The 13,820-nt window shown below is 44.5% G+C and overlaps 1 protein-coding gene across 1 annotated transcript; it reads left to right on the top strand.

Moving 5' to 3' along the window:
- The first annotated feature begins 3,384 nt into the window (after positions 1-3,384).
- On the top strand, positions 3,385-13,313 carry pou2f1b (POU class 2 homeobox 1b). Its single transcript, XM_069662982.1, has 14 exons — positions 3,385-3,433; positions 3,798-3,863; positions 4,597-4,688; positions 6,660-6,839; positions 7,082-7,202; positions 7,314-7,405; positions 7,572-7,745; positions 7,845-7,986; positions 8,636-8,781; positions 8,965-9,153; positions 9,328-9,442; positions 9,528-9,858; positions 9,958-10,046; positions 10,192-13,313. The coding sequence occupies exons 1-14, from the start codon at positions 3,385-3,387 to the stop codon at positions 10,461-10,463; spliced, it is 2,058 nt and encodes a 685-aa protein (XP_069519083.1). The 3' UTR covers positions 10,464-13,313.
- The last annotated feature ends 507 nt before the right edge of the window (positions 13,314-13,820 follow it).

Here is a 13,820-nt window from a genome sequence, read left to right as displayed (position 1 = left end):
AAGTGGTCCTGATGTATTCTGTGTTTATGATGGAGAATATAGATAGCGGGGCTGAATGTGGATGTGCTAATTAAGTTTAGCTCTGTCTCATGTCGAATCTCTGTGCTCACATTAACGACTCCGCAGTATTCAGCCAGCCTTCCCATAATACAGTGCTAATGAGACACCTATTTAAAATTCTCTGTGCAGGATATTTGTATAATGCATTGTTCCGCAGCGCGGTTTTGCAAACTGTTCATCCAAGTAACTGTACATGTGTTGAAGTGCACCGCTGATAACTGCCTTTGCATTCGCCTCCGCCTTGTTTTCTCATTTGGTTGCATGATTTGATTGTCGAAGAAGGCAGAAAGACGGATTGCTTACAGATTTTTTTTTTTTTTACACTAGAGTGGCATCTGTAGCTCTCACAGTGTCCCTCTTGGTAAACAGAAGGCTGGAGTTTAACTAAACACTGCTTTGTTTGAGGAGATCAACACGGGAGTGTGGTATGAAGTATAAGAGTGTGTATTTGTTGCTTAGGGCAGATACACTTCTGAAGTTTACTTACAGCTTCATAGATAGTGTAGATGAGGTTGCTTTTGCTTGCTTTATATTAATGTAGACTGAATAGCTTTTGGGCTGTTGCTTACATAAACACGCCATTTAAAGATCCGTTTTTTCACACTTTTGACACATACTTGGACACATAAATAGGATTGCAAGTTGGTGCAAAGAGTCTGAATACCAATCATATACCTGTGTGATTAATAAGCTGTATGTCTCATTGTATAGAAGAAACTGTATGTGTAAGGAACAATCAGTTTGACTTAAACATTGCTTGTCTTACTATTTACAACAGAAAGCAACAGCCTTTGTTGATATTGCAATTTGCAGTAAAACTTTATTTTGCATAGTATAGCAAGATAAACCTCGATACAGCCGGCACAAGCTCCCTCCTTGTGGGCGGGGTAGCTCTCTTCTTCCTTGAAGTGAATTGGCTGCCAGATGCGTCTGATGCATGACATTCGTATTGTCTATGTTTGACCCAGGATCAGATGTATTATTTCCAATAGCAGTATTAGACCAATATCAGTATAGGTGCATCCCTTATGTTGAATATAGCTTTTCGCTAAATGAAGCCCTAGCTTGACGCTCTAACGATTCCCTCGATAGTATTCCACACCCATAAAATCCACAGGACCACTCGGTAAAAAGTTTGACTGTTTACTTAAATAAGATAAGCAACAGGTACAACTTAAATGTACATTTCAAATGTTTTCCAACACGAGCCAAAAAAGGAAAAGAGAGAGGTCAAAAAACTGTATGGCTCCACTCCACTTTCTGTCGTCTGACTGCTGCCTTCTCTCGCTAGATCAAAGCCACTTAAAGGAGCAGTTACCAGTAAAAAGCATAAAGTCGTCTAACTTCTAGTGACGTTTTACATTCAAATACTCCATGTACATAATCAGTTAAAGGAATTAAACACTTAACTTATTACATTACTGTCATTACATCAATCTATAAATAAGGTACATAATGTAAATATTGCTTCCGAATACTTTTAAATGAATTCACCATGTAAATTACTATTTTACATATTAACTTAACAATAAACAGCACAAACTGCGTTTAGGCTCCTATATATTTATTATCTTAATATAAAAAAACTACTAGCTTTAAAAGGCCAGGCATCATGTGGGCAGAAAAGTTGAAATCGACAAGGCAAAATCGTCTTCCTCTTCCAATAGAAGTATATGAATTGTAGCTTAATCCAAGCTTAATTGAAAATGCAGACATCAGATATTATTTTTATTTTAGTAGGAAAACATATGAGTGTGTTTGTGGCCTTAAGATCTCAAGTTGTTTGCCATAAAGATGTTTACAAACATCTACCAGCATGGCTTAGTGACTGAAGCCCTAATGTCCTCACTCTGCTAATATGATCCTGTTTTTCAATGCATTAACACCACAGCAGCCTCTCTGCATTTTTTCACGTTGTCAACTTCTATATTAATGCCTTTCATCAGGCGGCGGGCTAAGTGAAGACGCTGATTGCAGCTTTAGCCACGAGCAGTTGTTGTGGATTTAGCTGTAAAGCCCCTTCCCCAGTAGACCACAATACAGCCATGCATTCCTGTCCAGCCGCTCAGATTCACTGGGTACCTGTGCGGGCGACGTAGCCGGGCTGCCTCCCCTCAGAACAGGCTGAAAATGAATCTAAAAGGGCTCTGAAATGAAATACTAATGGAATGTAAAGCTAATCTAAATATGCTAATCCCTAAACACTTCATAAACATAGACAGCAACAGCCCGCCGCCCACTCTCTGTACTCGCTCGCTGTGGAATGCTTTAGCCACAGGGGGTCCCGCAGTAATGACGGGCTTGTGTTGGATTAATGTGGAGTTATTTATTTCCGATTGAGCGAGTCCCCCTCCCTCTCATACCCCAGACCCCCTCCTCCACCCCTTTTTAGCAGTTAGTCCAGGTCCCCGTGACTCCTGGAGATGCTCCGAATGAGCAGTCTTAGACGTCCTATTAATGCAGTCCGCCTTGCTTACATGCCCAGACCGACGCCGACAGGCCTCACACTGCATTCTGGGATATCTTCAGCCCTTTACCTGCTCTTAGCTAATTACTTTTTAGCCGTGCACTGGCACAATAATTGGTCTTGTGCTGCTGCCTCCCCTCCCTCTGCTGCGCCAAGTGCTAGTTTGAGCACTTTTTTCCCCACTCTTCTCTGTGTCGTCCTTATTCCCCTGTTTTTTATCGTCCTCCAAAAGCCATCCAATTAATATGCTAATGAGCTGATAAATATTTATAGGGGTTTAAATTATGCAGAAAGCTTTCAGAGCCCGGTGTGAAATGCGTCGCTCGCAGGACTTCAAAGCCTTGCATTGCTAACGAGGCAGGAGCAGATTTGCATACGGCTTTAATCAGCTGAATACTGATTACGCTTCATTATAGAGTTGCGGGGAGGGGAGCCGAGTTAGAGGAGGCCGCCAGCTGCACTCGTCGTTTGTTTCATTCCAGCAAGAGAGGGAGAGGTTGAACTTTTTCAGAAGTACAGACAATCTTGGCACAAGAGAGAGAGAGAGAGAGAGTGCAAAGTAGGCACTGTAAAAAAAGAGAGAGAGGCAGAGCTATAAGAAAAGAAAAGAGTGCAGGGAGAGCGAAGGAGAGCTGTTTGCCTAAACCCTGTTGGCTTTCCCAGTGTGCGTATCCCAGTGTTGCTCAGTGAACCGTGCGCCGGACAGTGCCGCCGTGTCTGCCTGTGTAGCTCTGCTTGTATTGAACTCTGCTCGCTGCTGACCAGTGGAGAGTGAAGAGAGGGGAGGAGCAGGGAGGGAGGAAGAGGAGTGCCGGACACCCCTGTCGGAGGGTTTGCCCCGGCAGAGGCGAGTTGCCATGATAGGCTCTGCAGCCATGCTGGAAAACACAGGTGGAGCAGGAGCGGGTGAGTTTTAAATGAGGGGTTGCGATGGAGCGGAGCTGACGTTGCTCGGCGTCCTTGTTGGGTGATGGAGCAGAGTTTGCATTGAAATGTCTTTAAAGAGGTTCTTGTGTTAACGTGACATCAGCTGTGAAGTCATTCCAGTCTTGTTACTGTAAACGCTGCTTCTGGTTTGTGTCGGCGACAAATCCTGCGCGGTAATGTTCGCTGCTTCCTCTGGTGAAAGTGTTATTGCAGAATATCAGGGGAACTCTCAGGTGCACAAAAGTGAGAGCGCTCTTCATCCTCATTGAGACAGGGCTGTTATGTTTGTACCGGCAGTGGGTGTGAGTTTGTCTCACTGTCTGTCTCTGTCTGGCTCTTCCAGATGCTAAAGTGAATAATCAGTCAGAAACTACTAAATGTGCAATGGAAAGTGGTGACGGGAACACCGGTGAGTGACCTCCAGCTCTTTTTCTTTTTACTGGACTGAAATCAAGATGTGCAATCAATGAGTTTCACCTCCTCATTCAACAGGTTTCAAATTTCTAGACACGTTTCTTGCAGCGCAAATCAGACAAATCTCACTGCCACACTGTCCACCTTTTTTTTGTATTATTGACTCAAAACATGGCAGCTTTCCAAAACCTTGCGAGCAGTCCTCTTTGTCAAATGAATTGTTTACCTCGCAGAGCAGTTCCCCTCACTCGTGCCTATTGAATATCTCAGTAATTCGCTCCGTGTCAGTGCTCCAGTGATTCTGTGATACGAATTATCAGACTCAGAGCGAACATTGCAGATTGGATGCTCAGCTTTATATTCCTATTGTGTGATGATGAAGTGAGTAAATATTAATGTCTGATTCCAATCCTCTGTATAAGCCGGTAACGTTAATATTTAATTCTGTGATGATTCACCCGCCTGAGTCGAATACATTTTTGCAGCTTTATAATGACTCAACTCTTACTGTTACACGTGCTGTCATTTTAAAGCAGCTTTTTAGTCACACTCGGTATTCCTTCCATCTGACAGAACTTTGTTCTCCTTAAGTTTTCCTCTAGAAATCCTCAGTGTTCCTCATTTCTTCTGTGTGTAAAACCAAAAAAATGTGTCTTATGTTTCCAGTTATGCCACAATAAGAAACTCCTCTGACAGCTCGTTTCATGATCTGCCTTTTATGTCCTCAGGAATCCAAACCAATGGCTTGGACTTTCAGAGGCAGATGGTGCCGACCACAAGTGCAATCACTAATGCACACGCACAAGCCCTCCTCCAACAGGTACCACACAATCGCACACCTTTTATTTAGTTTGTAACGAATGCTTTTTTGGTGTAGCGACGCAGCTTTGTTGTAGCGCCACGATGCAATGAGGTGAAGTTTAAACAGAGGTATGCTCATCTGCACTCACACATGCGCAAGCAGAAAGAGTTCATTTAAATGAGCCAGGCTCTCCTTGTGTCGCCTGGCAACACGGCAGATTAATCAACCCTGTATGCTAATTAGCTGCTCTGCGGTTGCTCGGAAACAGATGGCCGAGAATATGCAAATCTATGCAGAATTTACATGCACTGCATAACAGTTATTTTAATTAGCATCTCAACTCTCCCCTCCCTTTCCATTCACTTTCCCTGTCTCTGATGGCTGCAGCACATTTTTAAAAACCCACTTTCTCACTTCCTTTTGAATTTAAATTCCTCTCCCTGCTTAAAGACTGAAGGCTCATTTTTCAGAGAGCAGCTAAAGTAGCACAGAGATTTCATGCTTTAATGTATTTTTAGCTTATGCAGATTTTATTCAGACTCTTTACTTTTTGCCTTTTTTAATGTTTGGGATATTTCTCCAACCTTGACTCTCAACCAAATCAGTCTTATTCTGTCAACATGCTGAGTTTTACCTGTAGGAACATTTCCTCAAAGCCCCTCCTCTTTGCTTCACCTCCACTAGTCAAAGTCGGAAGACTCGAGTGCTCTTCCGACCTCCGTCCAGCAGAGCGTTTTGCCTCAAACCCAGCTAATGTTGGCCGGAGGACAGATCGCGGGAGTAAGTGGCCTGTTGCCTCGTTGCTTTTAGTCACAACCTAATCGCAGCCGTGCATCGACACGATGAACCCCCGGCTGAAAGATTGGGTGATGAAATGATGGCTTGCCCTGATTCTGTGGCTGAGGCTGGTGTCTCTTCTGCCTGTCTGCCTGCTCATCGTGGTGTTCTGAAGCTATGTCCGAATTCCTCCGTCACAGAGATGAATGGATTTGTTTGGACATAGTCTTGATGTGTCTGCTCACTCATGGTCAGGCCGACCACATGACACATTTCACACCCATCCATGTTTCCTCTGTAGTAGAGAAGATGAGCGGGGTTAAATGCGGCCGTCGATCTGCTACGGGAGTGAATGTTTACCGTGCATGACTTTGAACGTGACATCAACATGCTCATTTGCACTTGTGCCCTGGTTCAGCTGCATGAGTCTTCCCTCCATTTGCCTGTCAGGACTCATTGTAGTGTCGCCACGATAACTCAAGCTTCAATACGTCTTCGATACCTTTGTGAAAAGTTAAATTCAGTCGGAAAACTCAATAAAGTCATGCCTTGACCTCAGAGAGAGTCCACTTCAATATCATCTGTTGGAGTGTGCTCATACAAATTGGAATAATAAAATAAGGGAGTAGAGAGAGCTGTTATCTAGTTCATGACAGTAAACTGGAGCAGTTTCTTAAACAACAGCACCAAACTGTTCAGTCTTTGCACCGAATGAGGCAAATTTTTCTTCTTCTTCTGCAAAGACTTTTGTGTAAACTGTTAAAACTCTCCACGGGTATCGAAGCCACTGAACTCAAGTATCGTGACAACACTAACACATCCGATGCCTATGATGGTACTAGAGCTGGGCGATAAATCTGTCTGTAAATTGAATTATTTAAAACGGGATGTAGCTGCTTTAGAGACCTCGTTAGATGGAGCTAATAAAGGAGGGGTTTGTTTCCTAACAAGTCTCCTCAATCATCTGGAAGTTGTTCGATTTTTCACTCCTGACCTCGAGTATCGGCTGTAGAGCTCGACTGAATTGTTCCAGCATGTAAAATAGAGGAACACAGCCGACTGGGAGTTGTATGTTGCATAAACATTAACCATGTCTATATTGCCCAGCTCTAGTTGTAACAAACTGGTTTGTAAAAGCTATACTTGTTTCTGTATGTCACTCTCTCCCTGACCTCCTTGACCTTTCTGTCCATCTCTTCCTTGTATCTTCAGTTGACCCTGACCCCAGCTCATCAGCAGCTGTTGCTCCAGCAGGCCCAGGCTCAGCTCCTGGCTGCGGCCGTGCAGCATTCAGCCAGCCAGCAGAACAACACCACTGGGGCCAGCATCTCGGCCTCCGCAGCCACGCCCATTACCCAGCTGCCCCTGTCCCAGCCCATCCAGATTGCCCCGGTAAGTGACAACCACATGAGTCTACATCTTGTTATAGATGTGCTGCAAAACTCCACTGTAGGTTAATTTCTTTATAATGTAAAGGACCACATTACATCTTCCTTCATGAACATACTGTGTCTCTGTTGATACGTACAGTTTGGTACCGAGGAGGAATCTGTAGCCGATCGGCGCATGCGACTATAAACAGCTAATTCTGCTTCAGGACTGTTGTAAAGTCTTTTCTTGTCCATTTCTGGCAGCAGCTACAGCAGCAGAATCTCAGTCTGCCACAGTTCGTCCTGCTGCAGCCCGGCCACCCGATCGCCACGCAGCTGCAGCCCACTCAGTTCATCATCTCACAGACACCGCAGGCCCAACAGAGTGAGCAAAACGCCCGCAGTGTTTGATGCGCATGCCTTGTTAGGATAAAAGAGATGTATTTCAAGTGTGTGATTCTGTTTCATCTTAACTCCAACGACTTTCCCTTTGTAGGCATATTGCAAGCCCAGAGTCTTCTAACTCAACTACCTCAAAGCCAAGCTAACCTCCTGCCGACTCAACCAAGCATCACCCTTGCACCTCAGGTTAGTAATGATACAAGAACCTCTTTTCTGCGTCTGTTATAGTTATCCGAGTAGTTATTTCACTTTCCAAGATATAATCCAGAGGCGACGTTTAAATCACTTTATAGTCAATATGTTTTACCCTTTCTGAATCTTAATACCAATCATGCTTTGCTGTTTCCTGCAGCCTGCGACTCCAACCCGCACAACAGCAGCCACACCTATTCAGACCCTGCCCCACAGTCAGACACCTCCCAAACGGCTGGATACCCCGACTCTGGAGGAGCCAAGTGATCTGGAGGAACTGGAACAGTTTGCAAAGACCTTCAAGCAGAGGCGTATCAAACTGGGCTTCACACAGGTTTGTCTGAGACTGAAGAGGTTGATTGATTAATATGTGGATCTTCTCATACTCGGGATACATTTTTTTACATCTCTGTGATTCCTTCTTTCCCTGCAGGGGGATGTTGGCCTGGCCATGGGGAAGCTGTACGGAAACGACTTCAGCCAAACGACCATCTCTCGCTTTGAGGCCTTGAATCTGAGCTTTAAAAACATGTGCAAACTCAAGCCATTGCTGGAGAAGTGGCTCAACGATGCAGGTTTGTCCCTGAACCCACCTGAAGGAGCACATAGCACGATGGGAGAATGCTATCAGCCTGCATATGTACTCTATAGCCGCTTTCCCACTGGTGAAAAAACACTCAGCTTTTTGCTTAATGGGAAAGGTTACAATCGGCATTCAGACCTGGGTAATTATCGCCTCGGCTCCGATCGGCATTGATGGGAACGCAAAACCCGGGTCAATAACTTCTGCGACTCCTTGTCCTACGAATTCCCCCCGTGTCCGTCCAAGCAGCGCTCGAACATCGTCCCAAATTTGTCGCCGCTGAGTTTGATAAACAGACTGAATGAGTACTAGATACAATAAAGACCTAACCAACGTAACATCTTCACTGTTTACTAACCCTGTTTGGGGCGTGTTTGTGACGTCAGACGGTGACGCAGCATAAAAGAGACCAACAGGAGTATACTTCACTGGCAATGGGAAAAGAGACAATCGGCAGCTATAAGCGGGTCTTACCGGGTCTGAAAAACCTGCGCCAACTCGCTAATTTCGGTGGGAAAGGGGTATTTGTTTCCCTCACACTCAGTCGTGTGTAATGTGCACAGGGCAGTGTGTGTTGTGTATCTTTACGGTGCCTGGTCTTTACCTCCCTTCCCTTGTTTGTGTCGGTGCTGTTTGTGCAGAGAACCTGACATCTGACCAGGCCCTGTCCAGCCCCAGTGCGCTGGGCTCCCCGGGGATGGGCATAGAGGGGATCAACCGCAGACGGAAGAAGAGGACCAGTATCGAGACCAACATCCGAGTGGCCTTAGAAAAGAGCTTTCTGGAGGTGAGAACTCAAATTCCTGAAGTTAAAAATATTGATCTTAGCAAGAAAAGTGTTTGTATAAAGCAAAATCATGTTATAAACGTTAGTCATAGTGCCTTATCTGATAATAGATTGATTACAGCAACATTGTAGTAGTCTCCCAAGTGCTCACAGGGAATCCCTGGCTCTTTTGCCCTCTTCAAGCAGAACCAAAAACCTACCTCTGAAGAGATCACCATGATCGCCGACCAGCTCAACATGGAGAAGGAGGTGATCCGGGTCTGGTTCTGCAACCGCCGGCAGAAAGAGAAGAGGATTAACCCCCCCAGCAGCGGCAACAGCGGAGGAGGCAACGCCCCCATCAAAACCATCTTTACCCCCAGTAGCCCTTTGGTAAGGATGGACGCACTCACAGGATGATGCTGAGGATAATGTTGTATATAATACTTATATATTTATTGTGACATATGGACTTTGTTATTTGTTCTCTGCATTTAGCGTCAGTGCCAAAGGCTCATTATATTTGTTTGAAGCTCATTCAATCCTCCATCTTTTTCCGTCTCCCAGGTGGCCAGCACAGCAAGCCTTGTGAGCAGTCCAACGATTAACACACCCACCACTCTGACTGTAAACACAGTGATGCCTCTCACCAGCACCAGCGTCTCCAATTTGTCTTTCACCGGTGCGTATTTAATCAAAGTGTTAATCTCACACAGAATCATAGAAATTAAGCTTAACTTGTGTTTCTCCTCCCCTTCCTCTGGAAGGCACGAACACGGCGTCTGTTATCTCCACAGCACCTATGATTACCACAGCAGCCAGCTCTCCGTCTTTAAGCCCCTCGCCGACGACTATTCAGTCCACGCAGACGACAGAGAGCAAGATGATCGGCACTCAGGCGCACACCATCGTCACCCACACTCCGACGTCACTAGCCACCACCTTAGGGACGGGTCAGTTGATGGTGGCGTCTCCCGGGCTGTCTGCGGCCTTGCAGGGCGCTCAGTTACCCACCAGTGCTAGCTTTGCTGCTATGGCTGCCGCTGCTGCTGCTGGGCTCAACCCGGGACTGATGGCCTCCTCCCAGTTCGCACCAGGGTAAGTAAAGGTTAAACAAGGCCTGTGATTATTACATACGAGTCTCAATGTTGACCTCCTTATTGATCTTAATTGTCTGGTCTGTGTGTGTGTGTCCAGGGGGGCCCTGCTCAGTCTGACTCCTGGTGGCCTCAGCAGCGCGCTGAGTCCTGCCCTCATGAGCAACAGCACCCTGGCTACCATCCAAGGTGTGTAATGTGTAGAATACTAATTAAAAAGAATACAGATCTCTCAGCACTAGCTATTTATAACATTTTTAACCCATAAGGCAGGTTTGATGCACTCATACATTTAAACTACTCTCTGTCTAAACACACCAACTCTCCTCTGCAGCTCTGGCCTCTGGCGGCACCATCCCCATCACCTCCCTGGATGGAAGCAACCTGCTGTTCGCCAACACCTCCTCCGGTAACACGCCCAACCTGGTGACCACGCCGCTCTTCCTGAACCCCCAGAACCTGTCGCTGCTCACCAGCAACCCCGTCAGCCTGGTGTCGGCCGGCGCGGGGGGGCTGCAGGTCACCACCGACGCCCATCACCAAGCCACCACGGCCGCCGTGCCTGTGCAAGCCTCGACCATTACCACTGCCTCCAAGGCCCAGTGAAGCCAGCCGGGGGCCCGCGTCCTGAACGAACGCCCTTGTTCCTTACGTCGTGCACTACTCCTATCACACCATGTAGGGAACAGGGAGGCTCTGCGCTTCACTAACCACCCCACATTCTTTCCATTGTATCTATCATTATTTAATCCTTTTTGCTGCCACCAAAAAGAAAACAGCCTCACATGAGGTTGGGGTTGACTTTTTTTTTTTTTTTTTTTAGTTTGTTTTCTGTCTTTAACTTTATGATTCTTGGATGTTTTTTTTAATTTTCCACAAACAGTAGCCAGATGGACACTGTTGTTGGCCTGCCGTTTCCTCACGAACCTTGACAAGTGTCCAGGAAGGAAAAATATCCTCGGCACCATCAAGCTGTTCACTTTTTGTACATAAAAATCCTCCTATTTCCAGGTCAGACTTTCTCTGAAATACTTCTAACCAAAAACTTTAGGATTTTGCTCTTTTAACATAAACTAAACTGATTTTACTACTAATTTCACAATATTCATCATCACTAATGGGGGTTTGTGTGTCACCCCATCTTTACTTATCTCTTTTGGGTTTATTTTTCAACAGGCCTTGACGTAAATCATATCAAAGTTATATTGTAGAGACTTTTTCTTTATCTTTGCTGTCTATATTTTTTGACATTTTCAGAACTTTGTAAGTCTAATATTAAGTTAAGATTTAACTATCAATTTTTAATCGTGGTTATAAGGCTTTAAAAACAAGTAATAAGTGGCCGATATAAAGGTTATCATTGCTTTAAGAGTCGGAGGGACGGGTCGCGTCTCTCCGAGTCTCTCTTTCTGGAAACACTGACTTTTACATTTCGCTGCGGTGGCGAAGTAGCCGACCAAGCTTTTGTAAAACGGCGGTCTGAGTGCGGATCTTTGACACTGATAGAAAATGACTGAAAACCTTTCATTGAGAGCTTTAAGAAGAGCTGCCGACGTGCAGTCCCGTGTCTGATTAAGGGTGATTTGTTTTGGATGGTGGTCCGTTGGAAAACTGTATATTATGTTTGGAGTCAGAGGTAGAAACTAGAAGTCTGCATGTGTTGTCTACAGCTCAGGCAGACGCTGACAGTTCAGTAACTGCATGATCCACGCGGCTCTGCGGCCGGCTGCTCTGTTCGGTCAGTCGGCGCGGCCGTCATACCAAATGTGTGGTGGCTTTTGGCTAGGTGGGGTTATCGTATTGTGTTTTTGTTTTCTTTTTGAATAGTAGTACCGTCGTATCTACTTGTGCACAGTATCTGTACCAAAAAACTGGATTGATGAGCTGCAGTCTGCCTGTTTTGGGAGGAATGAAATTCTGTCTTTTTTTCTGTCTGCAGTCGTTCGACTGGCTTACGTACTTTAAGATATACCAAAAATATTTGTTAAAATAATTGCTGTGTGTAGTCGGTGTAGCTTAGTCTAGTCAACATATTTATGAGTGCAGAATCTCTCTTCATGTCAACAGAATATAGAAATGCAATATTTTGATGATCATTTTCCAAAGATGACCTTTTTTGTTTTGTTTTTTTTAATTTGACAAAGTGTCTCATTGCTCAACTTTTCAATTGGCAGCACAACTGACCAAAAAGAGAGGCGTGTGTAGGTCGGGGCATGAGAAAGTAGTTCCTTTCTACTCTTTTTGAATTGGTTTTTATCACCGGGGCCTCGCCCCTTTCGCCTGATCCTAATTTCCTTTGAGCCATTTGATGGCTTGTTTCCTTTGCATCAATTTTGGTAGCAGTTTCGGGCTTTTCTGAAGCATAGTGGAAAGGTTCTGTTTTTTGGTTTTGTACTAATATTCAGCCATAAAACAACAGCTTGAACCAAAGTGGTTTTCCTCAGTAGTTGCTGTGCCTGTCCAAGCACACAGGTTGCCGTTCACATGATCTCCACACTGCTGATAAATTATTATCCTCTTCTCCCTCTTCAGTAAACACCCGATGCTCCTGATTCGGTGCTGCTGGTTGAGGATCACAGAAACTTAGCTTTAACAACCTGCTGCTGACGCTCCTGGTGGAGCGGAGCTGTTGAGAGGCCTGCATGCTTTCCTATAGCTTTATGACTACATCCTGTGAATATCAGGTTTGTGGTTTTGACCCTCCTGTGGGGAGGGCTCACATATGTAAATGCATAGTGATCATCAGATAACATACTCCACTTCCTCTCTGCACCGCCATTTTGAACCAGCATGTGATGAAACAATATGCTGCTCCCTGAATCTGTCTGTGGACTAGTTTTGAAACCTGCCAAATTCTGTTAGCCGACGCAGAGTCGGGCTAAGCACTGCTAATGTGCTTCACATTCAGCTAAACCCCACATAGAGCAGCATTGTTCTGCTGCTGGAAGATAACAAACTGGATTACAACACTGAGACTGTAAGCAGTGAAACGTGTCCACGTTCTCCTCTTGTGTACTTCTTTTCTTTTGTTGAATAATTTTGACTGAATATACCTCAGCAGCACTTAAACACAAGGTTCACCTGTAGACATTTCTGTGTATAGAACAGTGTAGAATGTATAAGTACTGTCTGGCTCGCCATTCAAAGTTTATACTGAAGAACCATACATAGGAACCATACATAAAAGGACAACCTACTACTGCTATTTTCTAGTACTACTATTTATGGGGTATTTCCAGGTTTAAATATTATTTTGAAATCCTTCTTGCCAAAGTAAAAGCCTTTCTCTTTGCAGCTAGGCGGGTGTCTGGCTGCTCATGTTGCTGGTTTCCCGTCTTTAAGGCCACAACGGGCCTTTTTCCAGTGCTGATGTAGTTACTGAAGAGTAAAACAAGTGATAGCAAGATGAAGCGGTTGCCGTCAGCATCATAGGATGTTACTGAAATATTTATCTGAGGAAAGACTTAAGAATTAGAGATCTGATCTTTTCTTAATTCTATACATATAAATATATATATAAACACTTGTAAGATATTCATATTTTATATTTGAATCAGTATGTTATCAAGACTGAATGTAGTGTTTATCATGCTTACTCAAAAAAAAACTCCCCTAAATCTTTTTTTATTATTGCAAAAGAGCAATTTTTGTTTGAAAATTTTCAAGACCAAAAAATAGGAGCTGAAACGTGAGAGCCGCAGAGGTGCGCGAGTCGCCGACACCTGTGAGGTTTGTTTTTGTTTTTGAACAGGAGGGGCTCGTTCTCCTGACGCTGACGCATCTGATCTTAATCTTTTCATAGAGTTTTGTTTGTGTTTTTGAGTCGTTGTGGACTTGATTTGTTGTGCTGTCTTTAACAATCATTTGTTTTTTAAAAATATTACTTTATGCCTTTAATTGTTTGTATAGTGTGAGAGGGCGAGATCACTGGCTTTCTTAGTTTGACAAAGAAGATTAACATTA

Source organism: Semicossyphus pulcher, unplaced genomic scaffold (assembly GCF_022749685.1).
Source record: "Semicossyphus pulcher isolate SPU_LCO1_2020_fin unplaced genomic scaffold, fSemPul1.0.p SCAF_15, whole genome shotgun sequence".
Lineage (NCBI taxonomy): Eukaryota > Metazoa > Chordata > Actinopteri > Labriformes > Labridae > Semicossyphus > Semicossyphus pulcher.
Note: the sequence above shows the minus strand (reverse complement) of the source record. Positions and strands in the feature narration are given on the sequence as shown.